The 22,898-nt window shown below is 46.0% G+C and overlaps 2 protein-coding genes across 4 annotated transcripts in view; both read right to left on the minus strand.

Annotated features, from left to right (window-relative positions):
* Positions 1 to 22,898, minus strand: part of LOC308278394 (CCA tRNA nucleotidyltransferase 1, mitochondrial-like) — a gene marked incomplete at both ends in the record, with an annotated part of 995,237 nt that overhangs the window by 626,897 nt on the left and 345,442 nt on the right.
* Positions 471 to 22,898, minus strand: part of SETD5 (SET domain containing 5) — a gene marked incomplete at both ends in the record, with an annotated part of 53,412 nt that continues 30,984 nt past the window's right edge. For all 3 annotated transcript variants that reach the window (XM_080718045.1, XM_080718044.1, XM_080718046.1), the window contains 6 exons: positions 471 to 1,079; positions 1,395 to 1,483; positions 1,947 to 2,080; positions 4,530 to 4,828; positions 10,469 to 10,942; positions 16,749 to 16,993. In XM_080718045.1, coding sequence (XP_080574171.1) covers positions 471 to 1,079; positions 1,395 to 1,483; positions 1,947 to 2,080; positions 4,530 to 4,828; positions 10,469 to 10,942; positions 16,749 to 16,993 — 1,850 coding nt within the window. The remainder of the gene's footprint in view (positions 1,080 to 1,394; positions 1,484 to 1,946; positions 2,081 to 4,529; positions 4,829 to 10,468; positions 10,943 to 16,748; positions 16,994 to 22,898) is intronic.

The raw sequence follows: 22,898 nt of genomic DNA on the forward strand, positions 1-22,898 counted from the left end.
TTTCTTAAGTGCAGGAGACCCTCACACTACTCAGATGGCTTGGGGCTTTGAGATTGGCTCTTGTCATTTTTTTCCTTTGAAACAAAAACTTTTTTTTTTAATTAAAAAAAAAAAGATGTCCTCACTGCACAAGTGACTACGGGCTACAGGCAAGGATGGGAGACAGAGGCTTCAACACAACTCATTGCACTTAGAAACCGTTACTAACCGAAACACCATTTGCTTGTCAACAATGTACCCTTAACAGCAGGGAGAAACTTCTTTATAGTCTCTGCTTCAGACAAGATTTACATCTTTCTCCAAGGCCAGAGGCCAGCTGCGACCACAAGTCTTGTTTCTTGCCGACCAGACCCGATCCTCTGGCACCTCGCACCCCCTTCCCCAGCACTATGCTCGGCCTCGGTTCCAGAGGCAGCTGGAAGGAAGCAGCTATGGGCTTGTTCAGTTCTGTTTGCCCATATCCAGAAGCCCTAGGAAAGTCCTGTCTGAGTCTTGACTCCAGACCCTTGCAGTGGCTGGAGTCGGTACTGGTGCACGCTTCCACTCCCACGGTGTGGGTAGTGCTGTGAACTGGAAACCGCAGATACCCTGGAGGCCTGGTGGGCAGCCGACTGCCCGGCGCTGGGCAGACTGATAGTCCGCAAGTCTGATGGTAACGACGACCTAGAGTTCTGAGGAAAGGAGGCGGAGCTCAGAGTTCCTGTGCTGGACTGAGAAGCCGAGTCTGAGGCTGGCGAGTCTGAGGGGCCCTGTGCAGTAGGGCTAGCAGCGCTTAAAGGACAGCTCCTCCTCGGAAGGTTGCTGCCAGTGCTGTTTCCAGAATGTGGCTGGCTGCTGTAATACCCTGGGGTCCCCGTAAATGGGGCCACGGAGTCTGTGGACACAGGGTGAGCGGGGCTGGGGTAGGAGGCGGAGGAGAGGGATGATTCTGAAGAACCGTGGGAGGGGGGGTTTCCAGGCCTCGGTGCAGTAGTTCGATAACTGTACCCTGGAGACTGGGTGGGAAGTCCTCTAAAGGGGGAGGAACTCTGCTGAAGGAGGCTTTGTGATTCTGTCCGTGGACTATCACACTGCAGGAGCTGGAAAGAGTTGGGAGGAGAGCAGAAGGTGAACACTGCTGTCTCTTCAGTGGCGTGTGGCAATTTACGACATCCTACTTTTTCTTCTTCGTGTTTAACTCCCTCCTCCCCAAGGACACCGAAGGCACTGCTGTCTCTAATCACCTCATTTATGACTTTCTCGTGTGACTTATACCTGAGGACGAGCAGGTGGCACCTTACTTCCAAGGCCGCTGAGACATATGCAATACCAGCAACTCAACTGCGCAGGATCACAAAACATCCGGAACTCAGAACAGACTCCTCTGCCCAAAGGCCAGCACTTTCTCAACTCACCTGGTAGCTATATCTGGAAGGGCTGTAAACAGTTGCTCCTTTAGAGAGCGTTGAGCTCAAAGTCTCCGGGCCTTCTCCATCTGCAGGGTCTGGAAGGTATTATAAAATCAACTTGGCTTCTCAGAGCAAGAACCAGCCACTGTTCACTCAAATCACCAACGCCAGCACCAACCCGGGCTGCTCTGAGGCAAGTCGCGCGAGTGCAGCGTGCCGGAGGGCAAAAGGAGTGCTTTGTTATGGGCTATGTGTTAAATGCCTGATCTGATTCCTGTCTCTTTCCTTCTCTTCTTCCTTCATCGAGGTGGAGCTCCAGGAATGGAGAGATGAGAGTTACAGAAAGGTATCCCTTGGGGAGAAAGAGCAGACAAGAGAGCAAGCAATGCTACAGCTTACAAATGCCATAGCTCAAAAGAGCAAGAGTGAGCTGGAACTAGCATACGGCCCCAAGGAAGTGTGTCAGAAATGAACTCGCCTTGCCCCAGCACTCGGTTACACATGCGGAGCCCGGCTCACGTGTCCCGGACCTACTGGCGGCAGAAAGCCAAGGCTCACCTGAGTCTTTCTCTGTGGCGGTGCTCCCCCGCGTGGGAGAGCGCTCCCCCTTCGAGGCCGCCCGCACACTGCTTCTCAGCACCTTGGGGATGCTCCCTCCTTCCCTCAGCCGTTCTACTGATGTGGGGACCATCCTACAAAAGTAACGGCATACGAGTTTAGGCCCCAGGACTCAGGAGTAGAGTCTAAAACAAATAAAACTCTGAAAAGGGTTGAGTAATAGATATTCTCTTAAAACATTCTTACACATTTTCAGGACCGATGGATTGCTTGACTGATTGATTCATTCATTCATGGTATTGGGGATTAAACCCAGGACATTCTACCTCTGAGCTATACTGCTTTTTGGAAACAGGGTCTCACTAAGTTGCCCTAGAGGGTTTCATTAAATAGCTGAGGCAGGCTGTGAACCTGTGATCCTCCTGTCTCAGCCTCCCAAGTACTTGGGGTATATAGCTGTGCACTACCATGCCTGACTGAGGAACACTCTAACTCTGAGGTACACTCCCAACACTTTATTTTTCATTTTGAACCAGAGTCTTGCTAAGTAGGCAAGGATGGTCTTGAACCGGCGATCCTCCTGTTTCAGTCTCACAAGTCCTGGCATTATAGGTGTGCACCATCAGGCTCAGTAGGACCTATTTAAAAGCAAGGTAACACCAGGTGAGGTGGCACATGCTTGTAATCCCAGCATTTGAGAGGCTGAGACAGGAAGATCTGGTCCGCGGCCAGGCTCAGCTAAGTGAGGCCCCTGCAACTTAGGTGAGAACCTGTTAGCTCAGTGGCTGGCAAGTGCACTGCCCCAGGTTCCATCCCTAGCACTGCAGAAACAAAACAAAACAACAAGGTAAAGCTGGGTGTGGTGGCACACACCTGTAATCTCATTACCAGTACTTGGGAGGCGGAGACAGGCGGATCCCAGGTTCGCAGCCTGCTTTAGCTTAGTGAGGCCCTCTGCAACTTTGTGAGACCCTGTTTGCAAATAAAGAATTACAAAGGGCTGGAGATATAGCTCAGAGGTAGAATGACCTGGGTTCAACCCCCTGAAAAACAATTTTCGTGGCCACAAACCGGGACATGAGCAAACTGGGAGGCTGAGACAAGATCAGGGTTCGAGGATAGCCTCAGCTACTTAGTCAGGCCCTCTGTAACTTAGTGAGAAACTGTTTTGAAATGAAGAATAAAAAATTGGGCCGGGAAAATGGATTCCAAGATGTCAATTTCCTTTAGTCTACATTTGGAAATGCTACACTCTGTGTGAAATCGTGACCGTGACATTTTAGTAGTTTAGTAAGGATTTTATGGATTAATGAACATCAGCCTGGGAGTCATATTTCTTCTTCTTCTTTTTTGGTGTTACTAGGGATTGAACACAGGGGCATTCTACCTGAGCTACGCCCCCAGCCCTATTTCTTACTCGTTTTAGTCAGGGCCTCACTATGTAGCTGAGGCTGGCTGTAAACCTGTGATCCTCCTGTCTCACCTTCCCAAGTACTGGGGTTACAAGTGCGTGCCACCACGTCCAGCTGTGAGTTCCATGTCTTCTTCCCCAGACTCCATTCCTCAGTTCAAGGTCCCTGTAATCCTGTTTCATTCTGTTTCATGCATTTGATACTCAGAAGTTCTCACCACCAGTGTTATTTTTGTGGTACTGAAGATTGAATCCAGGGGTAATCTACCACTAAGTTACATCCTAGCCCTACCTTTTATTTGGAAACAGGGTCTCACTAAGTTGCAGAGGACCTCACTAAGTAGCTGAGGCTGGCTTCAAACCTGCAATCCTTCTGCCTCAGCCTTCCAAGTACTGGGATTATAAGTGTGTGCCACCAGGCCCAGCTCCCCCAGCCCTTTTTATTTTGAGATGGGATTTTGCTACGTTGTTCAGCATGACCTCAAACTTATGATCCTACTGCCTCCTGAGTAGATGAGATTATAGGTTTCCACTAAATGCCCAGTTTATTTACTTTTTTCTTTAAACAGTAATGGGGATGGAACCCAGGGGGCATTGTACCTCTGAGCTACAACCCCATCCTTATTTTTTAGTCTCTATATTTTTTGAAAAGGGTCTCACTGAGTTGTGAAGGGCTTCACTAAGTACCTGCGGCTGTCCGCAAACCACAACCCTCCAGTCTCAGCCTCCTGAATGCTGGGATTATAACTGTGCGCCACCAAGCTCAGCTTATTTACTTGTACTTGTGGTCTCCCTCTAAGTCAGACAAATCCTTTCAGAACGTCACACGACAGTGTAAATGCTACTCATGTGGACTAGAGATAGCTGTGAAGTTGGCTGGACTCCGGACCTACCCTTCACATGAGCTGCCAAAGCAGAAGAGGCAGTGTTAACGCCCCCAATAAAATAGCTCAGGGGCAGCCAAAGCTCTATGTTGTCCAAAGCGCTGTCCCAGAGGCTTGCTGGCCAGTCCTCTGCTTCTCCAAGCTTGGAGGATGTGGAGCAAGACAGGTGGCACTGTTGGCTGGCTCTCCCAGATAAGAGTATTTTCATACATCTTAGGAAAGTTGGGAATGATCCTAGATGTATATGCCCCTCCTGAATTTAATATAAAGCATCAAATATAAACTTACCACCTACTGCTGATATTCTCTTGAGGTCTGCAGTGAGACGAAGTGCCCCTGGACTCAGATGGGCTTCCTGCCTCCGAATGGGACATAGAGGAATGAGATGGGGAGAACTTTCTGTGAGGGGATGACGGGGCTCGGGCTGAGGATCCCTGCGTGCCATAGGCACCAGTGTCAGAAGGAGAGTTACTGCTGCCTTGCCCGGCTCCTGCAGACTTGCTTTTGCTCTGTGCAGAGTCACCTCCTGCCCCAGCAGAATTCTCCTTGGCTTCTTGTTTCCGTTTGCGGTACTCTAGCAGGGACACCTAGAAAGGAAAAAACAATGACTCTGGCTGGGTATCACGAATGAATCACCATCAACTGCAGGGAGGAGATTAGCTCCGATGAGCTGCTAGTCAAGCTGCAAGCACCGACCTTAACAACTTTTTTCAGGTATGATAGAGATCTGAGCACAGTTACAAACTTCGGTGAGTCAGAAATTGATAAAGGGAGCTGGGTGTGGCGGTGCACACTTGCAATCTCAGTTTTTGGGCGTCTGGGACAGAAGGATTGCAGGTTGGAAGCCAGCCTCAGAAAATTAGAAAGGTCCTCTGCAACTTAGTGAGATCCTCTTTCCAAATAAACAAAATCAGGCTGGGGGTTTAACTAGGAGGTAGAATGCCTCTGGGTTCAATCCCTAGTACAAAAAAAAAAAAAAAAAAAAAAAAAAAAAAAAGAGGAAGAAGAGGAGGAGATTGATTAAAAAAAAAAAAAAGAGAGAGAGAGAACTTTCTAGGAGATGAAAGTTTTGGCCGGGCATGGTGGCGCACGCTTGTAATCCCCGCGCGTGGGAGGCGGAGACAGGAGGATGGCACAGGTTCGAAGCCACCATGTGCGCTGGCTTAGGAGACCCTGTTTCCAAAAAAAAAAAAAAAAAAAAAAAAAGGTCTGGGAGTGTAGCCCAGAGGTAGAAGGGCTTCCAGGAACCCCAGTACCACCAAAAACAAAACAAAACAAACAAAAAAAAACAACCTTTTTTTTGTGTGTGTGGTACTGGGGTGTTCTACCTCTGAGGTACATGCCCACCCCTTTTTCTCTTTTGATTTGAAACAAGGTCTCACTAGGTTGCAGAGAGTCTGGCTATGTTGCTGAGGCTGGCCTAGAATCTGGGATCCTGTCTTAACCTCCCAAGTACTGAGATTAAGGTGTGTGCCACCATGCCTGGCTTGGAGATGACATTTTTGAAGGCTGGTATTCATGAAGTACACTACAACCTTTTTGTCTTCCTTTAGAAAACCCTGTGAGATTACCATTACTTAATCAAAGAAGTATAATCATAGTTATTTGCAATGGTAACTAAAAAAGGGAGTACAAAGTTTGAAGACTTGTATGGTTTGAAAAAAGCCTCCCATGTGATCTTGTGATTTTTTTTTTTTTGCTGTCCTAGGAATTGAACCCATAGCCTTGCATATAATAGGCAAGCGCTCTGCCACTAAGCTACATATCCAGTTCTTTTATTTTTAATTCTAATTAAAATTTTTTTGGTACTGGAGATTGAACCCAGGGGCATTCTATATCCAGGATATGTACATCTTTATTTTTATTTGCAATTAGGGTCTCCTTAAATTGCTGAGGCTGGCCTGGAACCTGCCATCCTCCATCTCAGCCTCCCAAGCACTGGGATTACAGAGGGTGTGCCACCACGCCTAGCTCTCCCAAGTGATTCTGATGGCTCCAGTTCACTGCCTACAAATCCCACAAGTTAGGTGCTTAAAAAAAAAGCAAAAAGCTATTGTTCCCAGTTTCTTAAATAGACTCCAGCTTTTCAAGACACACATAGGACTTAATGCTCTATGTCTTACACATAGAAAAACTAGTGTAAAAGGAGAAGAAATGAATTTCAGTATATATCTTAGCAACTTGGCTCTAGAAAACTTCCATGCAAGCCGGGCGTGGTGGCGCACGCTTGTCATCCCCGCGCTTGGGAGGCAGAGACAGGAGGATCGCGCAGGTTCGAAGCCAGCCCCGTGCGCTGGCTTAGGAGACCCTGTTTCCAAAATAAAAATGTAAAAATAGGTCTGGGAGTGTAGCCCGGAGATAGAAGGGCTTCCAGGAACCCCAGTACCATGAAAAAAAACCAAAAAACAAAAAAAACCAAAAGAAAACTTCCATGCACTTGGAAATTTTCTCCCAATCCCCGCTGTCATCTGCCTAATCCTCACTCACTCTTTCCTGACTTCCAGGACAGACCGTCTGCCCTGCCTGGCCAGGACAACTCCTCCCTACGGCCACACAGCACACTGTGTATTCCGACAGCTATAGAACCTACGCTTCAGAAATAACAAATCACAAGCCGGAGTGCGCCGCTTCTAATCCCCGCGCTTGGGAGGCGGAGACAGGAGGATCGCGCTGGTTCGGAGCCAGCCATGCTGGCTTAAGAGACCCTGTTTCCAAATAAAAAAATATAAAATAGGTCTGGGAGTGTAGCCCGGAGGTAGAGGGGCTTCCAGGAACCCCAGTACCACCACCACCACCACCACCACCAAAAAAAAAAAAAAAAAAAAAAAAAAAATCACGATTTCAATCACTTTTGCAAACAAAGAAATGAAACAAAAAATCCAGAGGGTTTTGCTTTTGTTCCTGGTAGTCAATGATGCTTATGCAACAGTCACTGAAACCCATTACTCTTATTCTAAATTTCTTGTCAGTTCTCTCCTTCATCCCCTAAAGTCTTTCATTTTTCTGTCCAAGTATAAAAATACGAGTGGTAAAAATAATTTTGAATATATGTTTTTGTGGGGCTAGCGCTGAACCCAGTGGCATTCTACCTCTAAGCCACACCTCGGGTCCTATTTTATGTTTTTATTTTGAAAGAGTGGCTCATTAAGTAGCTGAGGTTAGCTCTGAACCCCAACCCTCCTGTCCCAGCGCCTCTGGGATTTCAAGCCTGTGCCATCAAACCGGCTTTGTGTATGCATTCCCTCACCCTTCCCTTTCTTTCGGTACTGGGGATGGAACCTAGGGGTATTATACCTCTGAGATACACCCCCAGCCTTTTTTAAAAAAGTTCTTTCTTTTCTTCTCTTCTCTTCTCTTCTCTTCTCTTTTTTCTCTTTCTCTCTCTCTCTCTCTCTCTCTCTCTCTCTCTCTCTCTCTCTCTCTCTTTCTTTCTTTCTTGTACTGGGGATGGAACCCAGGGGCCTTCTACCTCTGGGTTACACTCCCAGACCTATTTTATAATTTATTTGGAAACAGGATCTCTTAAGCCAGCTTGGGCTGGCTTCGAACCTGCGTGATTCTCCTGTCTCTGCCTCCCAAGTGCGGGGATGACAAGCGTGCGCCGCCACACCCGGCTTTTTATTCTTTATTTTGAAACAGGGTCTAAGTATCTGAGGTTGGCTGCAAACCTGATCTCTTGTCTCAGCTCCCAAGTACTGGGATTCTAAGTGTGCGCCACTACACCCAGTTGTATATGCATTTTATATACATAATCTTCGAAAGTAAATTCTGACAGTGTACACCACTGTATGAAAATATAAAAGACAACTAGGCTGCATTTTATGAGGATACATTTTGCCATTATGTGAGATTGTCAGAACATTCGGCATCATTAGCCCTGAACAATAAACGCAAGCCACGGCGACAATCCCCAATACTCTCCCACATTTCCAAATGCCCCTCGTTGAGAACACTGATACAGAAAGAACGTATGGGGCTTTGTGATCGGTAGATCTGGTTACCTACGATTCTCAATCCATTAGCAAGCTCTCTCAGGCCTGGCTGGCCCTGTTCATCCTCTGTGCTCTCCTGGCCTTTCACCCGTCACCACAACCACATTCCACTGCCGTAGCACACGGCCTCCCTGCCGCTCCTGGTAGAGTGCTGAAGAGCTGCTTGTTCTGCTCTCTATTGCAATGCCCTCACTCTCATCTACTGTCTGCCCGACTCCCATTTATTGAGATTCAGCTGAACCAGGAACTTGCCACCTCTCTCTCACCCTCCACCCTCAAACAGGCCAAAGTTCTCGTTTGTTTTCAAAACACCCTTTACATATTGGACAAGGTCAGGCCCTTTTGCGAAGATTTTCTGAATACAGGCAAAGAAGTTCTGAACGCTCATCGCTACTGCAAATGAACCATCTTTTAATGTCCTTTACTGACACAGGCTCAGTGTCACTTGCTATAATTTTATTAGGACACAACTTCAAAAGCAATCTGGTATAAGAAATAAGACTCAGCAGTCCGGCCAGGTGTACACGCCTGTAATCCTAGCACTTAGGAAGCTGACACAAGAGGATCGCAGGCTCACGGACAGCAACTTGGTGAGGCCCTCTACAACTTAATGAGGCCCAGTTTTAAAATAAAATAGAGCCAGGGGTGTAGCTCAGAGGGAGAATGGCCCTGGGTGCAATCCTCAGTAGAGTGCGTGTGCACACACACAATCAGTCTCCATCCTGGAATCAGACCGTGTGTCCTTGCTCTTCCATTACTACATATATGACCACACAAGGCAAGTTATTCAAACTGCTTTAGTTTTCCCATCTGCAAAAAGAGAAATTACCTATCTTACAGAATTACACAATGCCCAAAACATGGCAAGTGCAAAATAAGTAATTATTCATTTTTTCACTGCTCTGGCTTGCCAATTGCCTACCAAATACACAGTACACAGTAGGTGTTTAAATTTACTGAATATTTATTATTACTACTGTTTTTATGGTGCTGTGAAATCAAATATGTTAAGCAAGTGGCCTACTACTGAGCTGAATCCCCAGCCATTCTGGAGATGTATGTATGTATGTATGTATGTATGTATATTTTTGGCAGTACTGGGGATGGAACTCAGGGGCATTCTATTTTTTTATTCTTTACTTTGAAACAAGGTCTCACTAAGTAGCTGAGGCTGCCCACGAACCATGATCCTTCTGTCTCATCCTCCCAAATGCTGGGATTACAAGTATGTACCACCATGCCTGGTTCCTGCTGGATATTTATAATATTCACTAGATTAAATTAAAACAGCCTCTCACTGGACATGGCAGGAACTTGGTATCAATTAAATATTTGATTAATACTTTTTATGGTATGTGTGGGTAGTACTAGGGATTGAACCCAGGGGCATTCTACCTCTGAAATATACTGCTAGTCCTTTTATTAGTATTTTTCTAAATTTCCTTTTTTCTTTTTCTTTTTGGTGGTACTGGGGTTCCTGGAAGCCCTTCCACCTCTGGGCTACACTCCCAGACCTATTTTATATTTTTATTTGGAAACAGGGTCTCTTAAGCCAGCGCGGCTGGCTTCGAACCTGCGCGATCCTCCTGTCTCCGCCTCCCAAGTGCTGGGATTACAAGCGTGCGCCACCACGCCCGGCCCTTAATTTATTTTTTTCATTTTTTGGTGGTGCTGGGGGTGGGACCCAGGGGCTTTTCTACCTCCGGGCTATACTCCCAGACCTATTTTATATTTTATTTGGAAACGGTCTAAGTTGCTGAGAGCCTCACTCAGTAGCTGAGGCTGGCTTCGAACCTGTGCGATCCTCCTGTTTCTGCCTCCCAAGTGCAGGGATTACAAGCGTGCGCCACCACGCCCGGCTTAGTATTTGTTTTGAAACAGGGTCTTGCTAGGTTGCTGAAGCTGGTCTCAATCCAAAGACCCTGCCACCTCAGCTTCCTCAAGTGCTGAAATTATAGGTGTGTGCTACCACACATGGTAGTTAATATTCTTTAAAAGGGGCCTATGCAATGTGCAACACTTACCTTTTTTTTTTTTTTTTTTTGGTGGTCCTGGGGTTCCTGGAAGCCCTTCTACCTCCGGGCTACACCCCCAGACCTATTTTTACATTTTTATTTGGAAACAGGGTCTCCTAAAGCAGAGCGCGCGGCTGGCTTCAAACCTGCGCGATCCTCCCGTCTCCGCCTCCCCAGCGCGGGGGTGACAAGTGTGCCCACCGCGCCCGGCAACACTTACCTTTTTCCTCTGTGGTGGGTTCTGGGGGGCAGATGGGACCCCTTCACAGGCCCTTTCACCACCAGGTGACATGGATCCCCGAGAGAGGTCTTTCATAAAGCCATGTTCATATCTGCTGGGAAAACCTTCTGCAGGGGAACAATATCCTCCGTCCAAATGCAAAGGCTTTCTATCCCCTACTAGGGGAGACCCTCTATATAATCCATCGGCTCGAGGCATGGCGTTCAAAGGGGAGTAGGCATACATCAAGTTGAACTCGGTCCGAAATGCCTGATCTGAGTTCCTCAAGAGAGCCTGATGTCCATCTCCACTCCTGCTTGGGAAGCCAGTCTCTGAGGTGGGCCCGATGGAGGAGGGACGAGGAGCCAGGTCGGAATGACCCGAGTTGAGCAGGGAAGGTCTGTCAGCACAGCTGTTAGTGTTGGAGTCAAGGTATCCTACTTTTGCCAAATCCAGGTCTTTCCGGTGACAGAGCTGAAAGAATAAAAATCAACAGAGACATGGGGCAGGGGAGAAAGGAAAAAGTCAGAGGGCACGAGGGAGGCGAGAGGGGCAAAGGGGAACAGGAAAGATAAGAGGGACGGAAGTAGAAGAGAGAAAGCCATTAACATTGGTCAAGTCCCTCATAGTAACAGAGCCTTACTAAGGCCAGATTACTAAGAATCCCGGAACTTCCCCCAAATGGTTTAGTCTTTCTGGATGAGAATCCGGTCAAGTCAGCGTTCGGTCGCTGACCAAAGGTGACTATTTTGCCTGCTCCGCCCTTCATCAGGTTTGCTGAGTTGCCACGTGCCACACTATAGGGAGTATGGGTGGCATAATTAAGGATTTGCTTAAGCCCCAGGCACACTATAGAGGTGTCTTAGGGTAACTTGTTAATATTGATGGAAGTGGGGGGAGGGAAAAAGGTAGAGAAAAGCAGAGGCAGACGAAAAGTATTTTAGTTACTGGTTCAGTAAAGGAGAAGGGCATGGAAGACGCCAACCAACCAGCTCTTCCCTCGCCTGCCCTGCTGGGCAGGTGTGTTTCCCACACCTAGCTTTCTGGCCCCTTGATCCCTCTTTATCTTCCAATGTGTACCAACGTATAATAAGACCACTAATGCTTATCGCTGCAGACGATGTGAGCGGCTGAAATGCACCAAAAAGAAACTCCACCTACTCGTTGGTTATCCTTGGCTCCCAGCACAAGCCAACTGCAGCCTGTCTACGAAGAATGGTAGCAGAAAGCCAGAACCCACACGGCAGTCTCTAGCGTGCTACCTGAACATCACTAACAGCTGAGGAGCCTGAGCGGGCTGTGCTTTCCTAGCAAGACAGTTAAAATACACAAAAAATCTCTAGCACACTCGTCGAATACCCTTTTTCAGTTTCAAACACTGATCTATAAAATCCTGATAAAGAATTTGGCTAACACTCATGGAGTTTAGCCCTAAATTTTTACTCCAAGCGGGAGGGACTAATGTTCAGTTAATTCTGAAAGGCTATGAGACACTATTCACTTTCTTTTCAAGAGGAAAGAGGTTCCATGTGGACTCAGGAGTAATGACTGCATTTATTCAAATCTTATAATAAAAAGCTCTAGTACTAAAACCTGGATTTAGCATCTCCATAGCAACAGGGTTTCTGAGGAAACCACTCGATTGATACCTAAGAGATATTACCTGAATAGCAACTATATCCCAACCACTGAAGAATGGAGGGAAGCCTGTGACACAGAAACCACAGGACGACTTAGTTTCTTTGTACAGCCAGTAAGGAGCCACAGAAAAAGTGTAGCAGAGCTGAGACAGAATGACTTTCCTAAAGCTGCTTCACCTAGCCACCAAAGCCCAAAACATTTGGTTACACACAGCTGGTAGATTAACCCTGGAACAAGGCATAAGTCACCACCCAACTCTTCCAATGTTGCTGCCTAACACAATTAATAATAAAAAAAGCTCCTAGCAACTTTTAACTTTTCTTACATGTTGACAAACAGACCTTATTTGTTAAGACTTTAACAAGGCTTCTATCAGACATTTAGCATCCTTTAAACCTCTACATTCTATTCTTCTTGATTGAACTCTTTAGCTAGCCCTCCCCTCAATGACAAAAATCAACCCCAGTGCATACACACAACTACTTATTTTCCTCTGTCTACGTGGACTCCAGTCCTGTGCAGCCAGTCACACGAAGATTCATTCAACTTGCTGCGACTCACTGGCCACCCTCCAGCCCGTCACCCCACTCACTCAGACCCCGAGCCCTCCCCACACACTCAGGAACACTCATGCACACTCACTCTCAGCCTCCAAGTGTGATTGAGATGGTGTGATAACTACCTCGGGTGACAGGGACTCGGGCCTATGCGCAGGGGAACTCTCAGGGGAGGATATGTTCTAGAGGAGGGAAAAGCATCTTGTTATTCATCTACTCAAGTCAAGAAGCAAAATAAAACAAACAAAAAATAAACGCAAGCATAGATGTTAGCCACAGCTGCGGGGGGGGGGGGGGATATGCATACAGGAAATGTTTAGCTGCAGAACTCATCTCAATGGACGGAACGGCTGGTTAAAATGCTTCCTGGTGTCAATGAAAGCATTCAAGGAAGAATGGGTTATACTGTACCATGCTATAAGTAAACATCAAGCACATTAATCAGGAAAGAGGTGACTCTTACAGTGTTATATATTTCTCTGTATTTTAGTTGAAAGTTCAGCCACCTCAGTGTTTGTTACTGAGGGCACCCTCCCCCTTAGTCTTCCTTAGAGGAACCCAGTTCCTTCACCCCATACCCCTCCTGGTCACATTTCCTTCATTCTTACATGCTCAGACCCACCACAGTCACCTAAGGGGAAGACCTTGGCACGCTGGGGAAAGACAAAGCTAGGAAGATGGGCAGTTCTCGTGTGTGTGTGTGTGTGTGTGTGTGTGTGTGTGTGAACCCAGGGCTATTCTACCTCCGAGGCACACACCCAGTCCAATTTTTTATTCTTTATTTTGAAACAGGGTCACACTAAGTTGTGTGTATGTGGGTCTTACTTAGTAGCTGAGGCTATCTGCGAACTCTGATCCTCCTGTTTCAGCCTCCCAATACTGGGATAATAGCGTGTGCAACCACTCCCGGCTTTTTTTTTTTTTTTTTTTTAATTTTAAGGAAGGGTATCACTAAATCCCACCCCCCCTTTTGTGGTACTGGGGATGGAACCCAGGGGCATTCTACCTCTCAACTAGCCCTAATTTTTCTTCTTTATTTTGAAGCAAGGTCTTACTGAGTTGCAAAGGGCCTAAGTAGTAGTTTAGGCTGTCTGTGAACCGAGATCTTCCTTTCTCAGCCTCCCAAATGCTGGGATCACAAGTGTGTGGCCTCCTGCCCAGTGGGTATCACTGCTGAGGCTGTCCCTGAACCTGCAGTCCTCCTGTCACGGACCCTGGAGTATGGAGATTATATGCGTGCACCACCACAAGGTCAGCCTGTTGCTCTCCCCCTTCTTGTTAACTTACTAGGGATGGAGCCCAGGGGCATTCTACCAAGCTACACCCTCAGCCCTATTTTTTAATCTTTATTTTGAAACAGGGTCTCACTGAGTTGCAAAGGGCCTCAGTAGCTGAGGCTGGCCTCAAAACAGGATCCTCTTGTCTCAGCCTCCCAAATGATGGGATTAAAGCTCATGCCACCACGCCCAGCTTAGCCTGTTCCTCTTGAATGACAGCCAAGGGAAGTGTGACTGATGGAATGCCTAGCTCATTGGCTGGGTTCAGTTCTTGGTATAATCCAAGTGGACCTGAGAACCTCTACCAACATATATTCATTAGCACTTTGGGAACATGGGGGAAAATAATAATAAAAAAAAAGGCCTGTGTGTGTACAGTTGGAATCCCCGTGTTCTACACGCAGTAGGACTTCCACCTGAGGCAGCCACCCCTAGACTGGGCAGTGAGCTCTTGGTGGGTGTACATGAAGGGCAACAAGTAATAAAAGTGACGGCTGCGGTTGTGACTGGGTCCAGGTTCCCAAGGTCATGAGCGCTGGAGAGCTGTGGCCCAGGTGACAGCCGTATGATGGACGGCAGGAGCGATGCGGTTGTTTCACCTGAGCTGGGTTTAGGCTGCGAGTCTTAGTGGGGAGGGTGGGTGGCCAGGGTCTGTGTACACCCCTGCGCGTGTGGGAGGCTCTGAGTGAGGAAGGGAAAGCTGTGTTCAGAGAAAGGAGAGGCGAACGTAGCTGCCCGCTCTCACTAGGTGGCTTCCTTTCCTCCTTCGAGAAGCCTCTTTCCTGGAGACCTGTTTCTTCTCCATGTCCCCTTCCCTCAGCACTGAAAGCTTCTTATCTTCTTCCTGAATGCATTGGCTTCAGTGGTTTTTGTTTCTTTGGAGGGTTCTGGGGAGTTGGGCCCAGGCCCCTTCTTACAAGCTATACCCCCAGCTCTTGTTTGGTTTTGAAACAGGGTCTCATTAAATTGATAAGGCTGCCCTCAAACCTGTGATCCTCCGGTACTAATCCACGTACTGGGATTACTGGTGTGTTAACACCAGCCCAGGCTTGTATTATAGTTTTTGATGGATAAAAGGTTTGTTACCTATCTCTGTACTAAAATACATGAAAAAATGTGACCACTGAAGGTGACAGGGATGAGCCGGGCATGGTGGCACTTGCTTGTAATCCCAGCATTTGGGAGGCTGAGACAGGAAGACCGTGGTTCACAGACAACGTCAGCTACTCAGTGAGGCCCTTTGCAACTCAGTAAGACCCTGTTTAAAATAAAGAATAAAACATAGGGCTAGGGGTGTAGCTCAAGTGTAGAATGCCCCTTGATTGTGCCCCTAATGGTGACAGGAATGGGAGAAGAAGGTAAAGCTGGGAAAGTTGGTGTTTTTTTTTTGTGTGTGTGGTACTGGGTGTTGAACTTAGACACATTCTATCCCTTGGCTATTCCTTATTTTACTTTGAAACAGGGTCTTGCTAAATTGCTTGGGATAGCCTTAAACCTGCAATCTCAGCCTTCTAAGTATTGAGATTATAGGTGTGTACCACCATACCTGGCTAGGAGCCCCCCCTTTTTTTGGTGGTACTGGGGGTGGACCCCAGAGGCTTTCTACCTCAGGGCTATATGCCCAGACCTTTCTTATATTTTATTTGGAAACAGGGTCTCACTAAGTTGCTGAAAGCCTAAGTAGCTGAGGCTGGCTTCGAACCTGTGCGATCCTCCTGTCTCAGCCTCCCAAGCGCGAGGATTACAAGCGTGCGCCGCCACGCCCGGCGGCTAGGAGCCTTTTTGAAAAAGACTTGTTCCACAAGTAAGTTAATATGGTCTAAAGTTAGGTACAGAATTAATATAGGCCTCTGCTTTGAATGTTGCTAGTTCCTCTTTATCAGTAGAGCATTAAAGTCCAGGCATTTAATCCCCACATTCTCATAAAAGCTGAACAGGGAGGGTGGGACTGGCTAGAATATTCAGCTCTATCACGGCATCTGGAGAAGTAAAAGCTGGGGCAGGGCTGAATGTGTTTAGTGGCCAGAACTAATTTTTATGAGAAGGAAGAAATAATTACTAATTAAAGCAACATGCAATAGATGATTAAAAAAACACACACATGGACTCTATTCAAACCTGTCACCAACATGAATACTAAAATGATTGAGAAGTACATAAAAACCAGCTCAGCTATGCATTTCTCCTCATCCGAAGGGTGGATGTGCTAAGTCTCTCTCTCTTATAAATGCATGTTGCTAGCCTCCTGTTCACTTCTCATTCCTAACCCACTGTCACAAGGAAGGAAAGTCACCTGGAAAGTAACCCAAAACACATTCGCCATAAGCCGTTCTCCAACGCGCGCTACGTCTCCGCTCACTGAGGCCACGATGAAGATACCAAGCGACCTGGCAAAGACACTTCCCTCGTTTAAATGAAGACACAAGCCATCGGCAGAGTGGGGACTCTCAGCCTGCTGTGACCCCTGGTGACTACAGGTACTTAGAAGCCTCACCGACCACGGCAGACCGTGAAGACAAAGATCCAGCATGCTTACGACCTAAAGGAAGGGGCTCGGGGCTGCATGCCAAAGAGATGGATGGAGCTGTGGCAGTGCTGTTCCTACGGCACTACGTGCGGGCTGCCAAGATGAGAGGCCACCAGGGAACAGGCCACGCTGACCCTGAGCTGCCCGGCTCTCGTAGAGAGACGGGAAGAGAGTAAACAAAACAAAAACACCCACTAGAAGTGATACTGTTTTTGAAATGAGGAGGTACGAATGATGATTTTCATTAACTAACACTCCCCAAACCAAACACAACTCACCTCAAACTGCAGGGGAGTGTTGCAGCGACTAGCAGCAGTAAGTGGCGCGACTGGCGAGAACACGAGGCCGTATCCATTCCGACACTCCTCTTCTGTGTGGGCCTGGCCAGCCGCGGTCAGTGGGGGGCTCCCTGAGCCAGAACTGGGAGGGGGCGGTGTGACTGGAGACAGAGGCCGAAGTAACTTGGTGACATTCTGCTCCATCAGATAGCGAGACTTCCACTTCTTCAACGGGCTTAACAGGTCTGTGAAGCATAAACTCGGTGAGAGGTCTGAAGCAAAGCCATCACTACCTAACCTACGAGACGCCCAACTCCTCTGTTGCTTTATCTCATTAAACCAAATGCCCACACAAACTCTTTATTAACTACACTGAAAGTAATTCTCAAAGCGCTTTTTCATAGAGATATTAACTTAATCTAGCAATAACTTTATTTCTTTTTTGGGGAGAGGGGTGCTGGGGATTTAAATCCCCCTGCCCCCTCTTTTTTTGGGTGGTATTGGGGGTGAAACCCAGGGGCTTTTTCTACCTGCGGGCTATTTTATGCTTTATTTGGAAATAGGGTCTCACTAAGATGCTGAAAGCCTCACTAAATAGCTGAGGCTGGCGTTGAATCTGTTGATCCTGTCTCAGCCTCTCAAGTAGTGAGACTACAGGTGTGTGCCACCATACCTGGCCAGGGGTATGCTGCCTACAACCTCCTGCCAAGTAAGTGGGATTATAGACACACACCATCTTAACCAAGTATGACTTTTTTTTTTTTTTATAGTTTTCTTTTGCAGTACTGGGGATGAAACCCAGGGGCATTCTACCTCCAAGCTACACCCCCAGCTCTGTTTTTTTATTCTTTATTTTGAAACAGGGTCTCACTGAGTTGCAAAGGGTCTCACTAAGTAGCTGAGGCTGTCTGTGAACCGCGATCCTCCTGTCTCAGTCTCCCGAATGCTGGGATTACAAGTGTGCACCACCACGCCCGGCACCAAGTATGAACTTGAGAATAATTTTTTCTTTGTGGTCGTGGGGATTCTACCTGAGTGACACCCCAGCCCTATTTTATTTTGAAACAGGGTATCACTAATATATCCCACGTTGCTGGTGTGGTGGAGCATGTTTGTAATCTCTGCGCTTGGGAGGCCGAGACAAGAGGATTGTACAGGTTCGAAGGCAGCCTCAGCTGGTTTAAGAGACCCTGTTTCCAAATAAAATATAAAACAGGTCTGGGAGTGCAGCCCGGTGGTAGAAGGCCCGTGGGCTGCAACCCTCCTTTTGTAGCCTCCTGAGCATGAGGATTACAGGGGCGTGCTACAAGAGCTGGTTTGAATCTGGTACCCACCCCCAGCTTTGGTTGATTTTCTTCCAGAGCAAAATAAATTTTATTTTATCATGTCAGGTGTGGTTGCACACACCTGTTGGAGGTCAACTGCAGCAATTTAGCAAGACTTTGTTTCAAAATAAATATAAAAAGGGAACCAGGCATTGTAGTGCATACTCGTAATCCCAGCATTCAGGAGGCTGAGACAGGAGGATCAGTTTGTGGATAGCCTAAACTACTCAGTGAGGAGGCCCTTTGCAGCTCAGTGAGACTCTTGTTTCAAAATAAAAAATAAAAATAGGGCCAGGGGTGTAGCTTGGAGGTAGAATGCCCCTGGGTTCTATTTCTAGTACCACCAGAAGGTGGTGGTGGTGGGGGCTGGGATGGGGTGTAGCAGAGAGAGAATTTCCCTGGGCAAATATCCAGTATGGGTGTGTGTGTGTGATTTCTAACATATTTAAGTTTCCAAAAAAATCTTAAATCTTTGTTATTTTGCTAAATGTAGCCTCTATTTAATTGCTATATCACTAAAGGTACCAGGATGTCAAATCCTTATTACCTTCATTTTTTGTTATATACCTGTAGCCTTTCTAGTAGCTCTTCTTATAACATTCTATTTGAATAGATAAGGTATATATAACCCATTGACCTACGTCCAGTCCCTAGACACGTGTGAAATGATTTTTATAAAAGCTTCTTTGCACACCTTGACTGGCATTCTTTTTTTTTTTTAAGGTACTGGGGATGGAACCTAGGAGCATTCTACCTCTGAGATAAACCCCAGCCCTATTTTTATTTCATTTTGAAACAGGGTCTCACTAAGTTGCGGAGGGCCTCACTAAGTAGCTGAGGCTGATCACAAACTGCAATCCTATCTCAGCCTCCCAAGTAATGGTATTATAAGTGTGTGCCACCAAGCCCAGCTCTGGCATTCTTTTTTCTTATTAACCTGACCCTACTTTTATTTTTTTTTTTGGGCGGGTCTGAGGATGAAACCCAGGGACATTCGACCTCCAAGCGACACCTCCTGCCCTATTTTTTATTCTTTATTTGAAACCGGGTCACACTGAGTTGCAGAGGCTCCCACTAAGTAGCTGAGGCTGTCTGAGAACCGCGATCCTCCGGTCTCAGCCTCCCAAGTGCTGGGATGACAAGCGTGCGCCACCACGCCTGGCTTAACCTGACCCCACTTTCCATACTTAGGTCCACGTAAGCAAATTACTACACTATATATTCTCGTGTGTGTGTGTGTGTGTGTGTGTGTGTGTGTGTGTGTGTGTGTGTGTGTGTCTGTCTGTCTGTCTGTCTGTCTGTCTAATTTGGTATTGGGATTGAACCCAGGACATTCTACCTCTGAGCTACATTCCCAGACCTCTTTTATCTTTCTTTCTTTCTTTCTTTTTTGGTGGTACTGGGGGTGGAACCCAGGGGCTTTTCTACCTCTGGGCTATACTCCCAGATTTATTTTCTATTTTATTTGGGAACAGGGTCTTGCTAAGTTGCTGAGAGCCTCACATATAGCTGAGGTTGGCTTTGAACCTATGTGATCCTCCTGTCTCAGCCTCCCAAGTGCGAGGATCACAAGTGTGTGCCACCAAGCCCGGCTTATTTTTTATTTTGAAATGGTCTCATTAAGTTGCTGAAGTTGGCCTTGAACGTGTCTCAGTCTCCCAAGTACTGAGATTATAGATGTGTGCTACCACACCTAGTTATAATTCAGGTTCCTAATGGCTACAAAGCATTAATATTAAAAAAATTAAGCAACTTATATATAAATATACTCCAATGACAACAAATTTTGCTCCTATATGTTTCTGCATTTATTTCACTAATTTTCTGGACAAAGGCCACAAACAGAGAGCTGGGTCTGGTGGCACATGCTCCCAGTATTTGGGAGACTGAGACAGGAGGATCACAGTGTGGCTGGCCTCAGCCACTTAGGGAGACTTTGTTTCCAAATTAAAAAATAATAATAATAAAAAAAATAGGTCTGCAGGTGTAGTCTGTAGGCAAGAGACCCCTAGGTTCAATACCTAGTACCACAAACCAAAAGAGGCCAGAAGCAGGCTTTTTTTTTTGGTGTTTAAACACAGGGACATCCTACCTATGAGCAACACCCGCAGCCCTATTATTTATCCGTTATTTACAAGCATGTGCCACCATGCCTAGCGATACACGCAGAATTTAAACCAGCACACTGTGTAAGTTATCAGAGTTGTGTGTGTTTGTTTATTGTTCACTGTGGTACTAGGAACTGAACTCAGGGAGTAATTTGGGAAAGCATTCCCATTCATGAACAAGTCATGATCTTTCAGTTATCTAAACCTTGATTTAATGCCCTCTTCAAGGAGATGTGCTACATTTCTACTTAAATAGTTTTCCAATGTTCTCTAGAGTTTGCTAATTACTGTGAGTACAACATGTTTTTCCATTTATTCTCTTTCCCTCTCTCTCTTTGGCAGAACTGAGGATTGAATACAGGGGTGCTGTACATCTGCGCTATATCCCCCCAATTTTTAAGTTTTGAGATAGGGTTTCAATAAGTTGCTATGGCTGGCATCAAGTTTGTGATTCTCTTGTCTCACTCTCCCAAGTGCTGAGATTATATAGACACGCATCACCACACCTGGCTCATTTATGTTATCTCCATGTTATTAGCATAAGAAAATGACTATATATTTATTTTGTATCCAACCACTCTATGGCTCTCTACTAGTTTTTCAGTTAATTTTCCCAGCTTTTTAAGATGATCATAAAACGTATACGGGACAACACATACATACTTTTTATCAGTACTTATTCTTCTTAGTGTTCTGGTAGGTTAGCTCCCTTGGCTAACAATTCTAGAATATGTTAAATAATATCAGCAACAGTGAATAATTTGATAAACACCTCAAGGTTTAACTAGTTTTCACAATTAAAATCATAACAATTTTTTAATTTTTCAAAAATACCTTAAGTATGCTCGTGTGTGTGTGTGTGTGTGTGTGTGTGTATGAGAGAGAGAGAGAGAGAGAGAGAGAGAGAGAGAGAGAGAGAGAGAGAGAGGTGCACAGACACACACACACAGACAGACAGACAGACAGACACTGGGGTTGATACCAGAGGCATTTTATCTCCAAGCTAAACCCCGAACCCAATTTTATTTTTTATTTGGAAACATGGTCTCGCTAAATTGCATGGCACTGCTAAGTTGTTGAGGCTGGCTTTGAACCTGTGATCCTCCTGTCTCAGCCTCCCAAGTACTGGGATTACAAGCATGCGACATCATGCCCAGCTAAGTATGATATTTTAGTATTAAATTCCTAACAGCCGATCTGCTATTACTTTCTTTTTATCATCTGACTTGAAAAACAAATGAATTATATAAGTAAATTCCAACTATTAAACCATCCTTGCCAGGAGCAGTGGTGCACACTTGCAATCCCAGTATTTGGGAGGCTGAAACAGGAGGATTGTGGTTCACGGACAGCCTCAGCTACCCTGTTTCAAAATAAAGAATAAAAAAAATAGGGCTGGGGTGTGGCTCAGAGGCAGAATGTCCCTTGGTTCCATCCTCAGTACCAGGAAGAAAAAAAAAAAAAAAATCCTTATATTACTAGTGTCATCATACGGCACTCTTTTCTCTTTTACAGTACTGATCGTGAACTGCGATGCTCTGGTCTCAGGTTCCCAAATGCTGGGATTACAAGCATGTGCCAGCGCGCCCGGCTTTATTCTTTATTTTAAAACAGGGTCTCACTGAGTTGCAGAGGGCCTCACTAAATTAGCTGAGGCACTCCGTGAACCGCGATCCTCCGGTCTCAGCTTCCTGAATGCTGGGATTATAAGGGTGAGCCACCACGCTTGGCTAATTTTTTATTTTAAAACAGGTCCTTGCTAAATTGCTGAGGCTGGCCATGTACTGGGATTGCAGGAGTGCACTGACCACACCCAGCTCTACCAATTCTTCTTCCTTTCGCCCTCCATTTTTTTCTCCCCTCTTCTCCACTCTTTTGTGTTGCTAGAGTATTCTACCTCCGACCTACACGCACATCCCGATTTTATTTTTTATCTAGAAACTGTCCCCCCACCCAGGTTGGTGAGAGCCTTACTCAGTTGCTAAGGCTGGCTCTGAACTTGTAATCCTTTTGCTTTAGCCTTCCAAGTACTGGGCTTACAAGAGAGAGCCACCATGTCCAGTTCTATCATTGGTGTGTGTGCAAGAGTATTAGGAATTGAACCCAGAGCATTTTACCTCGGAGCTACAACTCCAGCCCTATTTTTTATTCTTTATTTTGAAACAGGGTCTCACTAGGTTGCAGAGCTGGGTTTGGCTGCAACAGCGATCCTCCTGTCTCAGCCTTTCAGGTACTGGGATTACAAGTGTAATCTACCATGCCAGGCTTCCAGCCCTATTTTTGATACCTTATTTCAAAACAGGGCCTAAGTAGCTAAAGTTTGTTTCAAACCTGCAATCCTCCTGTCTTAGCCTTCCAAATACTAAGATTTTAAGTGTGCACCATCACTCCAGCTTTATCTTTTTTTAATTGACTATAATTGCTTCTTTCTATTCTCTATATATTTGCAATTATTAATAAATAATATCCCTCAACATAGAATGGTTTCCACATGTACTTTTGCATAATAGATATCCACCTGTAAGAACTACTAAAGTTGAAGATTATACATTACTAGTAAAAGCTTGCTTAATTGTACTCAACTTTGTAATAATTGCCAACTAGTTAATGAATATAAAGAATGGAGTGTTTCTTGTTCTGTGGCACTCTACCTCTGAGCTATACCCTCAGCCTTTTTTATTTTTATTTCAAAACAGGATCTGTGAGCCTCCTGTCTT

The sequence above is a fragment of the Muscardinus avellanarius genome (assembly GCF_963383645.1).
Source record: "Muscardinus avellanarius genome assembly, chromosome: 22".
In the NCBI taxonomy this organism is placed as follows: Eukaryota; Metazoa; Chordata; class Mammalia; order Rodentia; family Gliridae; genus Muscardinus; species Muscardinus avellanarius.